This window comes from Eschrichtius robustus, chromosome X (genome assembly GCF_028021215.1).
Source record: "Eschrichtius robustus isolate mEscRob2 chromosome X, mEscRob2.pri, whole genome shotgun sequence".
NCBI lineage: Eukaryota > Metazoa > Chordata > Mammalia > Artiodactyla > Eschrichtiidae > Eschrichtius > Eschrichtius robustus.
Genome location: NC_090845.1, coordinates 105578581 through 105597604, shown reverse-complemented (window position 1 = coordinate 105597604; position 19024 = coordinate 105578581). Strand labels below are relative to the sequence as shown.

The window sequence follows — 19024 nt, the reverse complement described above, 5'->3', positions numbered from 1 at the left end:
GGTGCTCCCTCAGGTCATGGCAAAGGTTCTTGTCACCCATTTTTCTTGAGTCCTCTGGCACTGAGCACAGTGGCTGATATGCAGTTCATATTTGTGGAATGAAGAGTAAAATTTCAAAGGAAGCAAAGTTTATCTTTAGAAACTTCCAGCTCCCTACAGGGGTCCCCTCTCCATCTTTTTTGGCACCTCTTCTCCAACCCTAGGCACTCTGTATTTTCATGCTGCCCACTGGTAGAAATCCACCAGAATCTGCCATTATTGCTACAGCCCAGGCTTCAGAATTTTCCCTCAATATCCTGCCAAACTTTACCCGGTCCTGTGTCCCATCCCTCCATGGCTGGATTTCAGATAAACCAGTGGTTCTCAAATCTTAGCATAAATTAGAATCCCCTGGAGGACTTATTCAAAGGTTGCTGAGTCCCAGTCCTCAAGGTTCTGATTCAGTAGGTCTGTCTGGCCTGGGGCCTGAGAATTTGCATTTCTAACTTCCCAGGTGATGCTGAGACTGCTAGACAAAGACCACATTTTGAGAACCACTGGAATAAAAGAATGTAAAGCCAGGGGCAACAGGTAATAATGCACAAAGGAATCCTTACTTCATCTTGACTCAGCCCCTTCACTGAGTTTCTGGTTCTATCAGCACTGGATTTGGTTAATCTCAGATCATTTTCCCTCTGCTTCACCTTGTCCTCTTCCTCCAGCTTTCCGATCTTACTTTTCAGATGGTTCTCAGAGCGTCTCCACTTTAGACCAACTCTAGTATCCTCTTTCTCCTTTCATAAAGCCACAGTTTCAGGACAAAGCCCTTTGCTGAGCTCTTAGCTCCACTTCACTGCCCTCTTCCCCTTCCCTGTCCCCTTCCCCCATCCAGTCTGAGCACCCCCTGCCCCAGCCATCAGGGTGACTTTTCTAAAGCTTGACTATAATTAGGGCCCCCTCCTATCCAGCAGGGAGGGCCATTTCCCCTCTCCGGGGAGTCTGGTTCCACAAACAACATTAGCAAATTAATGACAGTCACCTGCTGGCCTGGGGAAGTCGCTGCTTGCTCCAGCTTCCTTAAGGACAGTGGAAACACTGAAAACACCACATTTACAGGCTTCCGTTTATTCATTCACTCAACAAACATGGAGCACCTGCCAGATAACTGCGCTGGGCCCAAGGGACCCCACCAGGACACATCGAACATGAAGACATGTTCATGGCAGGGCCTGAGGGTCCACAATGCCTCTTCAGGAAGGGGATCTTTTGGTCCCACTCATCAATGGGGACAGACATTCAAGGAAGCAACTGACCACTTGTCAGTTGGTCGAAGCAACTGACTCTTGCCTCGGCCCTCCGGTATCTGCCCCGTGCCTGGGCAAGTGACCCAGCACCAAAGACAAACCCAGCGAATTTCCAAATTTCTTTGTTTTCATTTTATTTTTTCCCCTCCCTCCCTCCAAGCTTCTTTGTTGAAATAAGTATTATAATCCACAGCATTCAGTTACTGGCCCCCTGCATTGAGTCAGGTAAGGTATGTAAAGCAGAGAACGTAGTGAGCTAAAACCTCTCTACACATACGCACACCGCCACTGACACACACATTGACATGTACATACTGACACACACACAATACCGGCATGCACACCTTTTCATACATACCAACACACACCAAAAATGCACACTGACACACACACATCGACACAGACACACTCACTGAAACACACACACTGGCAGGTACACAAAAACAAATACAAACATAGGAGTAAGCACATGCCAGTATACACACACAGTGACACGCACTGAAACACACAGACACAGCTGACGCACACTGACACAGACAAATGCACACCTACTCACACGTCAACACCAAGCCGCACCCCGCGGAAACCGGGAAGCCCAAGCCCCAGGAGGCGCTTGCAGACGCAGGTGACAGGTCTTGGAGGGACCAAGGGGTTGAGGGAGACTTGAGTTACACACTTGGTTCCAGTCTACGAGGTCCAGCGTTTTGGAGGCGGAGGCCTCCGCGAGGTTCTGAGGGTCCCTAGGGACAGGCGGGCAGAGGGGGGGGCACACTGGCGGGGCACCAAGTGTTCCCCGCTAAGGTAGCCCCAGCGCTGGGCCGAAATGCACGGAGCTTTGGCGAGCGCTAAGGCGGGAGGGCAGTGCTACTGGGGGCAAGCAGGATTCCCTGGAAGCCCCGCAGTCAGCCAGCCCAGCTCCGCTGGGCCCTCCGCCGGCTCGCCGAGGCTCCGGGTATCAGCTCTCAGCTCTGCTTGCCAAATGTGCGGCCATCACCCAGATCCCATGTCCGGGTCAGAGCTAATGACCTCCAGCCCCTCTCCGTCCTCCACGCCCAAGTCTGCAGGGAAGACCTGTCTCCCTGCCAGACACCCAGTCTGGAAGCGGCCAGTCCCCTCTGACTCCCCGCCCCCATCCGGTCCCGGCCCAGCCTTACAGCGGTTCCTCATATACAGCCCTGCTCCCGCACGTGGCTGCCACCCCAATCCAGGGCCTGGCGCCTCGCCCAGGCCCTGCCCCAGCGCCCGGGCGGGCCTCGGAGACAACAGCCGCCCCTCTTCTCTGCCACCACCATCTGCCCTGCGGGCCTGCGCTGTCTGTCTACAGAACTCCCCTGTACTATCCCAGATTGTGCCAGGCTCTTCTCTTTCGGCCCCTCCTAGGTCTCCAGCACAGTTGGCACCTCCAGTACTTGGCTCTTCTGTCTTGTGTCTCTTCTTTCTTCTGTACCCCTCCCCCCAATCCAAATCCTCTGCCCGCTTGTTCAGGAAATGCTTAATTGGGCGCTTGGTGGATGCCAGGCCCCGAACTAGGCACTGGGGGACGCATTTTGCGGAGTCCTTGCTCTCAAGGTTCACACGCACGTAAAGAGCTCCCTGAGACAGTGTGAGAAGCACTGTCCCGGCAGGTGGAATCAACTGCCAGGGGAGCGCTTCATATGGCCACCCCAATTTCTCTGCCTTCCCTCCTCCCCGCGCGCACGGGCCTCTGGGTTGGGTCCCTTCTCCTTCTCTCTCGTTGGTTCCCGTTTTTCTTCTTTCCTCCCTCCTGCCTCCCCCTCAGCCGCTCCCGCCTTGGGCCATTTCCCACGCTGCATCCCGGCCCCCTCGCGGGCCCAGCTTTCGCCCATGGATCTGTCTCCCCCCGCGGTCCCGGGTTCCACGCGAGGGTCTGAGTCCTTCTCCGAGACCAGGGCACCTGCCCTTTTAAGGAGTGGAGTGGAGTGGATTGTCCCGCCCGCTCGGGCCTCGGGCACGCCAAGCCTGCCGGGGTTCGCCAGTCACTAGAAGCTAACAAGGGGCCACTCCCGGGAGAGGGGGTGCGGAGCGACAGGCCGGAGAGGGGGAGAGGTGCCGAGGGCAAGGGAGGGGACCCGCGGTGGCGGTGGGCCGGGAGGAAAAGAAAAGCAGGCGGGCAGAGCCTCTGCCTTCGGAGGGTCTCCTTTTGCACGCCGCGGCCGCCTAGTCTCGGGCTGACCCAAGGTTTAAGGGGAAATCAGGGGGCGGGACAGAGCCACCGGAGGCAGCTCCGCGCCCCTCCCCAATATCCCCTTCAGTTGAGCTGGGAGCCTTCAGCCCCAAGCCCCTCCTCTGAGACTCCCCGGCGGTCCAGGCACTACGAGGGAGTGAGTCGTCTGAGCCTCCGCTCACACGCTGAGCGTCTAGGGCTCGGTGGGGAGAGGAGGCTGGGGGTCCGTTTGTATTAAGTACCCAAAGGTGGCGAGCTCGGAAATGACAGCCCACAGCACCCGCCGCGTGGAAACCCCAGGGCAGAAGGGGCGTCTCGTCTCAGGACCGCTGGCCTCGGACTCCGCAGGTCACAGCTCAGCTGCTGGGCCCGCAGTGCGGCTCCCCCCAACCGCCTCCTTTCTAAGCTCCACCGTGGGGCGGCAGGTGCCGCTACTCGCCCCCCCCCCGCCCCCTACCCGCCCCAGCAGCACTCCTGGGCCGGGATGGGGGAGGTGGGGGGAGGTGTGGTGGAGCAGCGAGATTCCAGTGGCGGCCGCTCCCCTCCGAGCACCCAGAGATCTCGGTGAGGAGGAAGAGGGGGTACAGGGGGCGGGGAGGAGGGAGAGGAGGACCGCAGGGCTCAGTCGCCGAGTTGTGCGCGGCGGGGGGGGAAGGGCGGGGGCTCCCTTCCAGCCTCCGGGGTCTGGGGACTCAGGGATGTAAGGCGAGAGCAGGGGGGTGTGTGACAATTCAGCAGAGGTCGGGACGTACCACGGAGCCCAGTGGCGAGGGGGGGGCAGAGGACGTGGTCACCGAGGGGAGCCCGCGCCCCCCTTCGCAAAGGCCTACAACTGAGGTTGCAGGGAGAGCCGGAACTAGGCTCGCGGGAGAGGGAAGCGGCGCGTTAAATCCGCCCCCTCCCCGCACCCCACTTCCGAGGGGGTGGGCGATAGAGGAGAGGTTGGAGCCGAGGCGAGGGGGCCCCTCCCTTGCACCTCCCCCCACCGGACTTGGTCGCGCCCGAAGTGTAACACTTTCTCTTTGTCGGAGGAGCTCCGCTGTTTCCTGTGCTGTAGCTCCCGTTGCGGCGGCGCCGGTGGCAGCCCTGGCGGAGGCAGGAGCGATGGCAGCGACCGATATAGCTCGCCAGGTGGTGAGTGCGGGGCTTGGGTGCCAGCGCCTGGGCCGGGGGCCTCGGAAGGGCCGAGGGGACCTGGCCGCCGCCACCTCCACAGCGAGGAAGGCAGTGGGCAGCATCCAGGAGCCAAGGCGCGGCGGGACTTCTGCTCCCGGGGTCAGCGACTCAGTCCCCTAGCCTCCCGTCCCCGAGAACCGTGGTGGCGTGTGGGTGGGGGACCTGGTCCGGGTTGCGGGCCGGCGACTGAAGTTGCATTGCCCAAGAGCTGCAGTCGGCGCCGCCGCCTCCCTCGCTGCAGCTGCGGCCCCGCCGCTGGGGCGTTGCCGAATGAATGGCCGCACTGGCCGCCGAGCCCTCCGGGTCCCCGGCACCCTGGCCTCGCTCCCTCCGGCTGCCGGGCCGCGCCCCTGCGCCCCGCAGCCCGCCGGGACCCGGGCCTCCTCAGCCAGAGGGGCTCGGGGCTGGGGTGAGCCTGGGGCAGGAGGCGGCGAGTGGTGAGGGGGGCGGGGAGGTGACTGGCTGGGGTAGGGTTTCTCCATATGCATTACATATGTGACTGCGTCTGTGTGTGTATCACTGTGTGCGTATGAGTGCACGCGCGCGCGCTCGCTCGTGCCTCCCCGGGCGGGCGGCGGTGCCCGGCTTGTCTGTGACCCTAGATGAGTCCGCCAGTTTCTTGGAGTGTGCTCGCCTCCCTGGTGCTTGTGTCTGTGTCCGGACGCTTCTCTCGGCGTCTGCTTCTGCTGTGTGCCTCTGGGTCCCATTTGTGCGTTTGTGTGGGGTGCAGTCCGCTGGCCTGTAGGTGGCTGGCTGCGTACTTTGGCGTGTTTCTGAGCACCTGACCAGGGTTTTGCGGGCCTCTGGGCGGGGGGATCTGTCTCCGGTGCGTGTTCAGTGTAACTGGGCTTGTGTGCCAAAACCTGTGGAGCTGGCTTCTTGTTATGGGGACTAAGGAAAATCAGTGCGACGCTTGCAAAAGCGGTGCCGTCTCTCTCTTTTTGTTGGCAGCCGACTCTGGAAAAAAAAAAAAATCTTCATTTAACGAATTGAAGTTTTCCAGCCTGGGATGTGCAGAGAAATTATACTGAAGTGACCCGAGGCTCCATGTTTGTTTTTTTAGACCAGAAGTTTCGTTGCCAAGGGAGGGAATGATTCCATTTGAGGGAACAACCTATCCTTTCTGTTCATCCATGGGTATCTGGGATTTTAAGAAGCCCACAATTACCAGCACCCTGAGGTGAGGAAGGAGAGTGAAGTAGAGGTAGGTCAGATCCCATGACACTAAATACTACTTGATGCAAATCTCTGAAACACACACACACACACACACACACACGGTTTTTAAACCTTGTGGCTTACTTATTTAAGGAAATACTCCATGCAATGCAATTTCAGTGCAAAAAATATACATAGCCTCTAGGTATTTGGTGTAATTGAAACTGATTTGTTTTCAAAATCTGAATCCAGAGTCTGGTAGCATTTCCTCTGCAGGAAATGGATACATTTATTCCATCCTCTTGTTCTTGTTTGGAAGGGCAAGGTGATTTCTTTGGAACCTCCCCCACCCCCTGAAAGACCCCAGCATGGAGCTCCTTATGCAGTCATGATGTGGAAGAACCAGCAGAAGGTGGGAGACAGTGCTCTGTGACAATGGAATTTGAGAGAATTCTCTTCTCCTCAAGATTGGCACTGTAATATGTATTGCTTTAGTGTTTTGAGGGTTCCCAGAGTGTCTTTCTGCTCCTCCATTACCTGTATTTTAGAGATGGCATGCCTTAAGTAGAGGAATTAGTCTCCTGGATTACACTTGCTCCATCGTTAGTGACCAAGAAGGACACTAGTGATTTTTCTTGTCAGCTAATTAATTTGCATCGACCTGCCCATACTCTCTCACCAGTCCCCCTAACCTGAATTAAGATTGAAGGGCCGATGTAGCAAAGGGGAACATTCCAGTAGGTTGTGTTTCACCTCCGGCAACCCAGAGATCCCCTTTGTTCTGCAAATGGAGGTGGGGGTGATTTAGGGCCACTTGGCTTGCTTTGATTGTTTCCAGTTTGCTCTGGCTGGCCTTGCCCTACTGTATGATGAAGAACATAATTATATGCCAGATTCTGAAGCTGAAAGAGCAGCCCGAGCACTTGAGACCTTGTTATCGTGATAAATGGGTTTCTGGGAAAACTGACGTCACTCTCCATGCCCCCCTCCCCCAGCCAGTGAAGCTCTTGTTTATGTGTCATTTGTCTCTCTGCCTTTGTGTCTGCAAGAAGTTGTAATTCACCAGGGGAAGATGGAATTAACTCCGGAGGCCTTTGGACGTCTGGCTGCTGATTGTTTCTTCCTGGGAATGAGTATCCAGGGTTTGGGTAAAGAAGACTGGAGACTAAACCTAAGTGTGCCTGGCTTAGGAGTTCTTTTTAATGAGCTCTGGGACATGGTGCCCTGCAAGTAGTGCTCTGGTGTGTGTGTGAGGGATGGGCTGTCCTTTCCAGAGTCAGTTGAGGGTCACTCTGGCTTGTAAGGTAACATCATTAGTGACAAAAACAGACCTTAGAGTTGCTGGATAGGATCCTTATTTGGGCATGCATGCAACTTGGGAGTTCAGCTTTTGTGTACATAATACAATCCCATCCCATCTGAATGAACACCACAGAGATTCTGTATGACAAAACTGTTTCTTAATCATGTCCACAAGTGTTTATTTGATTGACTGCTAAGTGTCCAGCACTATGGCTAGCTCTGGTCAACTATACCAGAAAAAAGTAGTAGACATAGTTCCTGGCTTTTACGCTTATTGCAGTCTAGTTGGAGAGACAAATTGTGGACACGGTGAAATAATTAGAGAACTATAGAAGATTCTTGGGATGTTTCCATCCCCAACTCCTGCCTGTGAGGTGGCTTGGGCTGCTATTAATATATACTCTGAGAGGTTCCATGACTTGTCCAAGGTAACCTGGCAAGGCACGGTGCAGCCAGGTAATGGTCTTTCTCCCTAAAGAAAGAGCTTGCAGGGCCTATCACTGCCCTAGCTGTGGTGGGCCTGGGGCAACTGTCCAGGGCAACCGCCTACAGGTGGCTGTACTCTGGTCTTGCTATCAAATGACACTTAACCTTGATTCCCATTGAAGTGCCCTGCCTCAGCCATCTCCACCACCTCGCACTAAAAGTCATATTATACCCCAAGCAGGGAGAGGAAAACCCCAATGTTCACCCATACCTCTACTGCGAATACAGCACTGAAGAAAATTTGCATGGCCCCAAATATTAAAAATTCTTGAATCTAGGTCGAGGGTATATTAATGATCATTGTACTATTTTCCAACTTTTCTGTGTGTTTGAGACTTTTCAAAATTAAAAGTTGGAGGGAAGTTACTATGTCCGCCCTCCTCCCCACAAATGCACATGGCCCCTGCCCTCGGGGAGTTTACAGTCTAGTAGTGGAGGCAGACACAAATAACTATAATTATCTTTGTGATGTGCTGCAGAGGAGAGCTACTGCCCGCTAGGATAATTCATTACAAGGGGACCTGATCCAGCAGTGGGCGGGGGCGGTGGGTGACAGGAAAGGCTTGCTGAGGGCTTTAACTAGGAAAAGGGTAGGTGTGAAGATGGGTGAGATCTCACTTCTGCTCCCAGGCTGGGAACATTTCATTTGTTAACTCACGCACTTTTATTTTCATTCATTCCTTCAACATGTGTTTATTGGGCACCGACTCTGCCAGACCCTGTGCCAGGTGTTGGGGATATAGTGGTGGCCACGGCACACACGACAGCCCTCTCAGAGCTTCCACATGAGAGGCCGGTATAATCCCCGTTTCCTCTTCATATCCTAAAACCTGGAAATGTGAGTGTTCACAGCATTCTTATTACAAAACTGCATTACAGCCGAGCGATTTGTCTGTATAGTATAATGAGATTTTGATCTGCAGTCGTGTGCACAGCATTTACTTTGTAGAGTCTCTGCTGTAAATTTTCTATTAATTGCTGGCTTTGTTACCCAGCACGGCCCCTCCCTTTTTGTGCTGTAAGGGAGCGAACCCGTTGCATTAGCCAGAGCAAAACTAATTAGAAAGATAAGTCCCCTGGATAAAGGTATTCCAGAACTGAGTAGGACTGATTTCTGGACTTGCCTGGGTTTCTGGATTATCGGAGCCTTGGTTTCATATTAGCATGAACAACTGAGGAGCGCTTTCAGTTGCGTTTACGTTAAAACCACATTCCAGAAAGAAAGAGAGAAAAGAAAAGAAAGAAAAAGAATACCGTAGATAAGTGTAACATGTCTCTTTCAACGATCTCAAAACGCTTCCATCTGTATGATTTCATTTTCCCCAGCAGCTTCCTGGATGAGTATTACTGTTCTTTTCATTTTATGGGTTCAGGGAGACCAAATGACTTAGTCCAAAGTGTTATTGCTGGTCAGTGGATGAAGCAATGAAACACCTTCCAGATGACACAGATTCGTTTTTATAAAAAAAAACTCTGGCCTTTTCATCATGTTTCCAAGAAATAAAAATCCTGCCATGTCCCCTCTTCCCCCTCTTTTCACTGCCACCCCCCCACCCCCACCTCAGTATACTCATGGAGGTCGAGAAGAGTATACTTGGGTGCTTTGAAGACTCTCTGATGTTAAAAAAGATTCTCAGCTTAAACCCCAGATAGCACAGTCATGGCTATGTGTGGGCTTTCTTCCTTCCTTCCTTCCCTTCCTCCCCTCCCCTCCCCTCCCTCCCTCCTTCCCTCCCTCCCTCCCTCCCTTCCTTCCCCTCCCCTCCCTCCCCTCCCCCTCCCTCCCTCCCTTCCTTCTTTCCTTCCTTCCTTCCCTCCCTCCCTCCCTCCCTTCCCTCCCCTCCCCTCCCTCCCCTCCCCCTCTCTCCCTCCCTTCCTTCCTTCTTTCCTTCCTTCCTTCCCTCCCTCCCCTCCTCTCCCTCCCCTCCCTTCCCTCCCTCCCTCCTTTCCTTCCTTCCTTCCTTCCCTCCCTCCCCTCCCCTCCCTCCCTCCCTTCCTTCCCCTCCCCTCCCTCCCCTCCTTCCTTCTTTCCTTCCTTCCTTCCTTCCCTCCCTCCCCTCCTCTCCCTCCCCTCCCCTCCCTCCCTCCCTCCTTTCCTTTCTTCCTTCCTTCCTTTCTTTCTTTCCCATACTGCTTTAAATAAAAATCTTGGAGCCACCAGCCACGTAATGATGGATTATTTTAAGTAACAACTGGAGGAGGCGTGCAGAATAAATTTGAAACACAGACCCTTCCTCTTCGGTTTGGCAGGAGGAGGCTTCTGCTGCCTGCACAGAGGAAGGACCACATGCTCGGGAGGGGGAGATAACGTTCCCGCTTCTGCAGTGTCTTCTCATTAGAGGCAGCCATCTGCTGAATTATGCAGCACGCCCTCCGCTGGCCCTGCAGTGGGGTCATCCCTTCCACTCACTTAAAGGTGACTGGCCAAAAGATTCGCGGGCCTTCTCGGGGACAGGACCCAGGGCTCAGGTTTCTCCCGCCAGGGCCCTCTCTGGGTCGCGGGAGCAGAGCTCTGCCTTCACGGCCCTGATGAGGTGTGAGGTCGTGTTCAGTTTCCTTTCGCAGCAGAGGCCCCCAGCTCTGAGCACTGGCGCTGAGGCAGGAACTGGGTTTTTTCAGATCCCCTTTAAATGAGACCAGATGGAGGCAGAGGCAAATTCAGGCTCCCCAGAGGACAGCTGGGCATTCATCCAGAGGCCTGTGAGTAAACCTTTTTTTTTTTCCTCTTTTTAACAGATTGGAGATAACAATGGCCAGAACACCTAGGAAACTCTAAATGGCCTGATTTGAAGGGGGTCTGTCAGGCTTTTGTGGGAAAGTTGACCCACCCTGGGCAAGGGTCACCCCTGGCTGAGGTGGAGATATTTTACCTAGAATCTGGCTGGTTGGGTTCGGTAGCCCTGGGGCTCTTGAGCAGAGGCCAGGCTGAGGCTCAGGCTTGAGTCAGCAGTGAGGGAAATGGGAGCTAGAGGTGGGAGAGAAGATGCAGAAGAGGGGCACCAGCGTCTCCTGGCCTCCACCGCCTCAGTTGCCTTCTGTGGGCCAGAGGCGCCTTGGCGAGCCCACGGGCTTCTGGATCATTTTCCATGACCCTTCTCCTCCCGACTGGCATTAGCCACAAGCCCAATGTCCCAGAATTCTAGCAGCAGAAAGAAATCTATGTGCCACTTGAGTCAGCTTTTCCATTTGAGAGCGGCGGTCTACTTGACAGAGCCCTGGGTCCCAGCACCACTCTCTGCCACTAAATCACTCTGTGACTCGGGACAAGTCACTTCCCGCCTCTGAGTCTCTGTTTCCCTTTTTGTCAAATGCACGGGTTGGATTAAGTGATCTTTAAGGGTGTTTCCAGCTCTGACATTGTACGCTTCTTGTGTTTCCTCCAGCCTAATTTCTTTCAGGTCCTTGCCTGCTTCTGCTTCTGCTTCTGCTTCCGATCGAGGTGGCGGAATTTAACTCCACCCCTTCCCTGCTTTGACTCCTTGAGCTGGGTGGGGAGACAGCTGTAGAGAAAGCAAGTCTGTGCTTTTAGCTCAGCAGGGTCTCTGGAACTGGAATAGAAACAAACAACCCTTCACATATTGTCTGTCCGTCCGTGTAGGTGTATATAGCTATTGACTTCCTATAAAGGTACATGACAGCTGAATTTTTGTCTATTGAATCCCCTTTTACATGCACTAGGAGAGCTGGCTATTTAATAGAATCCTGCTGTGAATCCTTTTATAGAATGAAAAGCCACTCTGGAATTGATCTGGTGTATTAAAATCCAGAGTTCCATCTATTGGATTTGCCAAAACTGGGCCTTCTCCCTGTATGGTGAGGATGGTTTCCTTTGTGCTTCGTCAGGATCCCCTAAGCTGCTCCCCCACTGAAAGGCACTGGGGCCCCTAAGGGGTGCTGCTAGCTTTGGCAGGTTTTATTTCTCCTCGGAAAGGCCCCCAGATTTCTCTCTCCCAGTTCAGGGCATCGCTACTACTGTCAGTTTCCTCTCAGCTCACCTTAATCGGAGCCAGGGAAATCCTGACGTTTGATGTGTTAGGCATATTGGAGTTGTTGTTTTAACCCTCTGGGAACTTAGCAGTGCTTTTGTGGTTCTTATAGCTGATAATACGGGATAATAAGTGGCACTCACTCCCTTGGTAACACTGGAGGTAGCAGATAGGGCTATCATCCACCTGATTGTTTCAGCAAGACTTTTTGCTATATGTTTCAGGGTATGTGATTTGAGTTTGACTCCTGGTTCGCATGAATCTTTATAAGAATAAGGCATACTGTATAATAATGTTATATTGTATATAAATATGTTATAATAAGAAGAATAATAAGGTTTTATGGTATTATTGGTAAAATAAATGTTTTATATACAATAAAACTGCCGGAAAGCTGAATACTTCACCAAATTTTCTGGTTATCTGTACATAAAGCAACTTTTTGGCTGTAACTAAAGATTTTGCTAAAATATCTGAGGCCACTTTCCTGCCTAGGAAAGTATCATCATAGAATCTTAAAAAAATAATATTTTAATTCTGATTATAAAAGTAAAATATGCCTACTGTAGAAAATTTGGAAAACAGAAAAGCAGCAGCTCCTACAGCCCCTCCAAGCCAAAAGCAACCATTCTCACCATTTTGGTATGTATTCTTCCAAGCTTTTAAAAATGCATACATACTTTTTTTCCTCATGATTGGGATGATCCTGTATACACAGGGTATTGTTTTTGTTTTTGTTTTTTGTCTAACAGTATTTGGTAATCATTTTCCTATGCCATTAAGTATTCTTAGAATATATTTTTATCAGCCGTTTAATATTCCATCATGCATCATTGAACTATTCATTGAGTTTGAGCGTCCTGAAGATTTGCAGGGTCTCTCAGAGATTGATATTCAGAGCTGGGGAGGGAGATAGAGGAAGGGAGGGTGTGAGAGATCAGGCCCACCAGTAAGTGACACATGGGGCTGCCAGAGAGAATCCTATTTCAGTGTTTCTGTCCTTTCCTAGCATCTTTGTGCCAAGGCCAGAGGAGAAAGTTGGGGACAAGCCCGGTCTTTGGCCATGGGTTCCAAACTTTTTGTTTTGGTCTTGTCCTTCAGAATGACAGCTACTAACTTGACCACCCCAGTTTTTTTTTCCACCCCAGTTTTAAACGGAGGCCAGAAATTCTCCATCGACACAGATGCTCCCTCAGTTTCCGGAGGCTTCTTACATGGCTTGCGTCCTATGCCATAAAGGTTGGAAGGTGGGGAGGGGGGCGGGGGTTACCCACTTGGGTGCTTATGGGACCCTTTATTTTCAGAATCACAGCAAGGGGAGAACGATGCACAGCTTGAACTGCCCTCACTCGTTCTTCATAACACGAACCTCCGACTATTCAATTAAAACGCGCAATTGGTGTGTCCTCGGGGGAGGAGGCAGAAGAGAAAGAGCGTTGTTTCTGCCTGTGATATGAAATGTGGTATAACGTATTTCAAGACCGCAGGTGACTGCAGATGAGGAGAAAACAGGAAATGTAATTGGGGAGGGGAGTGGGGCCTCTCCCAGTTCTCAGGAGCACGCTTTCATTTTTGCCTTCCTTTTAGCTCCTCTCAGACTCTGCAGCCTAATTACCCCTGCTGCAAAGCTGAGCCAGAACTCTCTTTTCGTGTATTAAAAATGTTTTTTAAATTACACAGGTAATGTGTGAATACATTCATGCTGTAAAAGAATCAAACAATGCAGAAGCACACTGACTACCCCCCTGAGTAAGCCCCTAGTTCCAGTCCCCTCCCCTGAGGTACCCTGAGTTCTAGGTGTGGTGGGTGGCTTTTTAGTCCCCTTTCTCTCACATACATTTAAGTGCACATACACACGGAGGGTTTTTTTGCATATATGGCCTCATACTGTGCTTATTGTTCTACAGCTTCTTTTTTTCTATATTATAATATGTCTTGGAGATATTCCGATCAGTACCTATAGACCTACTGCATTCTTTTTTTTTTTTGTTATTGGAGTATAGTTGATTTACAATGTTGCGTTAGTTTCAGGTGTACAGCAAAGTGAATCAGTTATTACATACACATATATCCACTCTTTTTTAGATTCTTTTCCTATATAGGCCATTACAGAGTATTGAGTAGAGTTCCCTGTGCTATACAGTAGGGCCTTACTAGTTAACTGTTTTATATATAGTAGTGTGTATATGTCCATCCCAGTCTCCCAATATATCCCTCCCCGCCCTTACCCCCTGGTAACCATGAGTTTGTTTTCTACATCTGTGACTCTGTTTCTAGACCTACTGCATTCTTCTGAATGGCTGTGGAATATTCCAGCATATGCACGTACCATAATTTAGTTAACTGTTTGGTTTTTCTGGCACAACCTATGAAACACCCGAACGAACTTTTTGGCCAACCCAATATTTTTCCCATTGTCGGACATTTAGTTTTTATTTTTTCTAGGTTTTCAGTATTATAAATAATTCTGTAATGAGTTTCCTTGTACTGTACATGGACCTTTGTACAGGCATGTGAGTCTCTCTAGAGTAGATCCCGAGGGGAGGTTGCAGGTCACGGGAGATGGGCCATTTAACATTTTGGTGGCTGTGGCCTTTCTAGCCTCTCAGTTCAAAGCGTCAAACGTGGCACCACCTGCCACTCAAGATGGTAACTTAAGATTTTAGTGTCAGACGTCCTGGGCCAAGTTGCCAGTTCCATCTCCTTTTGTGCACTTTGTAATCCAGGGAACATTCAATTAACTGCAATCAAAGCAGTCAGGTCCTCAATTAATCAGGCCACGTTAAGGAGAAAGAGGAAAGAGCTAAGCTATCAGAGGTTTAGAGAGGGAAGAGGGAAGAAACTTCCAGGGGCTGTCCTGGGGTCAGTGTCCATTCAGCCCAATGTCCTGTCCTTTTCACCGTTACGTATTTACCTCTGAACAATGAGGACTGATATTCATAACGGTGACCTTGACATCTAAGATTCATCAAAGCAGGAGTGAATGGTGCTTGCTAGGCAGGATTTCCTAAAGCAGGAACTGCATATACAAATTCATTTTCGAAGCTTTCTCAACTACAAGGATTGAGACATACAGTTTGCTGCTTAAATCTTGATTGGCAAGAAAGACACATTACCCAGATTCCATGTTCCATAGTCCCCAAACCTTCCAGTTAACTTAGGTGTATTGGACACCGGGTAAAAAGATACAGAAGAAAAAAGGATTCTAAAAGATACCAGTGGACTTTACCAAATCCAGACCAATGGTCGTTTCTCTGTAATCCTTCCTGACTTCAATCTTGGCCTCTGGTGATAGAAAACTATTGGGTCGGGCTTCCCTGGTGGCGCAGTGGTTAAGAATCCGTCTGCCAATGCAGGGGGACACGGGTTCGAGCCCCGGTCCGGGAAGATCCCACATGCCGCGGAGCGACTAAGCCCATGCGCCACAACTACTGAAGCCCCCACGCCTAGAGCCCGTGCTCCGCAACAAGAAGCCACCGAAATGAGAAGCCCGCGCACCACAATGAAGAGCAGCCCCCGCTCGCCGCAACTAGAGAAAGCCCATGCGCAGCCAACAATAAATAAATAAAATAATTTAAAAAAAAAAAAAAAAAAGAAAACTATTGGGTCATCTCTTACTTTTCTGATCATCCTCCCACCCCTTGGAAGAATTCTCTTCATCTTCCCATTCCTTACTTGTGGGCATTGCTTATATTCAGTCCTTAGTTCTTTTCTCCCTGTACTGTCTCTTGAAGAACACATCCAGTTTCATACCTCTCACTGCTAAATTTATATCTCAGTCCTGAATTCTCCCTGAGCCTACAATCCCATATTGCTAAGTACTTAGTGGGTAAATGTGTCACCATAAAATCAAAACTATCTTGTTTTCTTTAATATAGAAAATGCTTTTACAAATCCAGAAGAGAAAGACAAGCACCCATTTTAAGAAAATGGACAAAGACGTGAATAGGCAACTCACATATACATAGACACAATACACATATATAGTTGAACAATAAAAAAAGTTCACTCTCACTAATAAAATGCAAATGAAGTTACATGATGCCATTTTGCAATGATTCAATTCACAATGGTTAAAAAGCCTCAAACTCAGTGCTGGTCTAAGTATGTGTAAACAGACAGTCTCGCATACTGGCGTTAGAAATAGACATTTGTAATATTCTCTGTTGAATGATTTCTCAGTGTGTACCAAAGTCTTTCCAATGTGTGTGGCCTTGGACCCAGCAGGCTTTAATTCTAGGAATTTAGCTTAAGGAAATAATCAGAGACTATGCAAACCTGTAAGAACAAGAATTATTACTTATAATGTTGAAAACTTGGAAACGCGCTAAATGTCTAGTAGTGGAAGACATTTCACTGGTTGAGAAAATGTGGTAAATTCCTACAATGGAATGCTATGTGGCCAAAAAAGTAATGTTTTAGAAGTATACTTAATTACTCAAGAGAACATCCATACTATGTTAAGTGTCAGGTTATTAAGCCAGGTGATGAAAAGGAATATACAGGATTATCCCTATTTTGTAAAAAAAAAAAAAAAGAAAGAAAAAAGAAAAAAAAGTATTATATATAGACTGTAGGGAAATACATGTAAATACTAATAGTGATTATCTCTGGAGAGTGATATTATGGGTGATTTTTATTTTCTTCTTTATAATTTTCCATATGTTTTAAAATTTCTACAGCGAACATGGATTACTCTTATAAAAAACCTGATAAATGTAATTTTAAAATAATGGCTATTTATAACTAGAATCTTCGACTTTTCCACTAAAGCACCCTTTCCTGGCTTCCCTCTTTCTGCCCTTGGTGCCATCAATGCAATCTCCCAGGCGTAGGACCTTGCAGCCTTACAGCTTTGATTGCTCCCGCACTCTTTCTGCCCCATCCTTCACCGAGTCTCATCCTTTCTTTAGGACGGCTCTCAAATTTGTTCCTCCCTCCTGAGTCCCAAGTCAGATCAGTTCACTTCAAGCCGCATTTATCGTCACAGTGCCTGGCTGTCACTCTGCCAGTTCAGCGTTATTGGAGTCCTCTCCTAATATGTCTTCCTGCCCCTGCTCCCTCTCTCCTCCCATCGATCAAGCGCCCTGCAGCCCTGCAGCTGGAATGATCTTTTGAAAAGACTACTTGTGTCATGGCCCTCCCTGCTCAAAACACTCAAAATGCCCCTTTCAAACCCCATTGCCTAGGGAATAAAGGCCATACTCTTTCTTCTGCTATTTAGGGCTCTCACAGCACTGGGCTAGGTGGGAGATAACTGTGGGCACGTGGGAGGTGCTTGGGTGAGGCTTGACAATGAAATAAATCTTTAAGAATAAGATGTGGAGTTCTCCCCACTGCCCTTCACTGTCTTCAGTTTGAAAATTCCCTTTCCTCATCTTTTGGCACTTGGACCAGACGCCCTGGAGCACTTGAAGTTTCATGGTGCTGAATTTGGACACAGGAAGAGGCAGCCGGGGGTGATAATATATGGCTCAGGAAACCTCAACTCTGAGTCCCTCCCAATTTCCGATGCCTGCTAAGTAGGAGGCTCCATCAAGAAAGCATACTGGCTCTTAGGTTTCTGTCTCCCCTGCAGTCTTGAGGACCAAGAATGAACAGTGGGAAACTTACATCTTTTTTTAAAAAAATTAATTAATTAATTAATTTTTGGCTGTGTTGGGTCTTTGTTGCTGCGCGCGGGCTTTCTCTAGTTGTGGCGAGCGGGGGCTACTCTTCGTTGCGGTGCGCAGGCTTCTCGTTGCGGTGGCTTCTCTTGTTGCGGAGCAAGGGCTCTAGGCGCGCGAGCTTCAGTAGTTGTGGCACGTGGGCTCAGTAGTTGTGGCTCACGGGCTCTAGAGCTCAGGCTCAGTAGTTGTGGCGCACGGGCTTAGTTGCTCCGTGGCATGTGGGATCTTTCCCGGACCAGGGATCGAACCCGTGTCCCCTGCATTGGCAGGCAGATTCTTAACCACCGCGCCACCAGGGAAGCCCCTTAGATCTTTTTTTGATTGCTTTGATAAAAAGGTGGAGAAAAGGGTGAGGAAAAGCAAAAGGGGGTGAATATAGCCCTGAGTGATGCAGGCCACTCATGAAACCCAGCTGTCTTCAGGAACCCCTCTGGGGCCCAGAATATACAAACCAGGACTGAATGATGGCATATGGTTGTCTGTTGAGAATACTCCACTGGAGGGTGTGGGGTGAGATGTGTGAGGGTAACAATCTTGCCAGATGACAGTCACGGGCATGAGGGATCTTTAGTTGCAGCATGCGTGCGGGATCTAGTTCCCTGACCAGGGATCGAACCTGGGCCCCCTGCACTGGGAGCGAGGAGTCTTACCCACTGGACCACCAGGGAAGTCCCGAGAAGAGAAATTGCTTTTTGAAGTACCTTTGTCATATTTACTGAATACTTATACGTATTCCAGGCATTGTACTAAGCTCGTTACATGTGTTGGCATATTTGAGTCTCCCAATCATCTGTAAGGTAATATTATCTCGTTTGACAGACGTGAAAGGAAACTGAGTCTCTGTGAGGAGAATTAACCCAAGACTGGGAACCTTCTCACCCCCTGACCCCCTGCCCTCCCACCCCTTACAAGCCCCCTCTGTAGTTTGCTCTGTCTGGAACTATGTGATGTTCATTATGGAGCCTCAAGGGTGACTGTACCCAAGAATCCATGATTTCTAAGCGAATGGGTCATTTTGCTTTGGATCAGAGACTAGCTAAGGGGAGATGGGCCCCAGTGGGTGTTAATTCCTAGCACAGAGAGCATTTGGATGGGGAAGTGAGACCCAGGTTGCTTTTAAGCACATTTTCATTTTCTCCCCTCCCTCCCCTTCCAAATTAGGGTGAAGGTTGCCGAACTGTCCCCCTGGCTGGACATGTGGGGTTTGACAGCTTGCCCGACCAGCTGGTGAATAAGTCAGTCAGCCAGGGCTTCTGCTTCAACATCCTGTGCGTGGGTGAGTATTTCCATAGCAGGAAATTCTATTACAGAATATGGATCCTTAATGGCTGGGTGTGGCTCTGAAGGTCATTAGGTTCAATAGTGTGTCATTCTGATCTATTTGCAGGAGTGTTTCTGCCCCTCTTCTTCTTTTATCCCTCTGCTTGTTTTGGTGAGCTGCTGGCTGTAGTTACATTTTTCCCTGCCCAGACCAGAATGTGGGGCCATACCTTGGGGGGAGCTGAGCTGTGTGACACCCAGTGGAAACTCTGTAAGGGAGCTGTCTGGCTCAACTACTCTTATCAGGTTTGTTCTGACTGCAGAAAATAGGAGCCAGGGCAGAATTGGGAGGGAGGTAATGGCTGTGAAAAGATGCCTGCTTACCAGCTGTGGGCAGTGGGTTGGGTCTGTCTGTTTCCTCTGCAGCCCTGCTGTGCTTGGTACAGTTTGAGCTCTGTGCAGGGACCACACAGCTGTGTGCCAAGTTCTTTTTATTCCCTTTAAGTGTATCTGTGCCTG

The 19024-nt window shown here is 50.0% G+C and overlaps 1 protein-coding gene across 11 annotated transcripts in view; it reads left to right on the top strand.

Moving 5' to 3' along the window:
* Window positions 1-4293: 4293 nt before the first annotated feature.
* SEPTIN6 (septin 6) overlaps window positions 4294-19024 on the top strand; it is a 69173-nt gene continuing 54442 nt past the window's right edge. For 3 of the 11 annotated variants that reach the window (XM_068534208.1, XM_068534207.1, XM_068534209.1), the window contains exons 1-5: window positions 6748-6950; window positions 8307-8428; window positions 9841-10006; window positions 10210-10290; window positions 18407-18521. In XM_068534208.1, the coding sequence (XP_068390309.1) occupies window positions 10231-10290; window positions 18407-18521 (175 nt within the window). In that variant the 5' untranslated portion in view covers window positions 6748-6950; window positions 8307-8428; window positions 9841-10006; window positions 10210-10230. Of the gene's footprint in view, window positions 4603-5707; window positions 5849-6742; window positions 6951-8306; window positions 8429-9840; window positions 10007-10209; window positions 10291-12867; window positions 13064-18406; window positions 18522-19024 lie in introns of those variants that run through there. The other 8 variants (XM_068534201.1, XM_068534205.1, XM_068534202.1 and 5 more) reach the window with 8 other exon arrangements.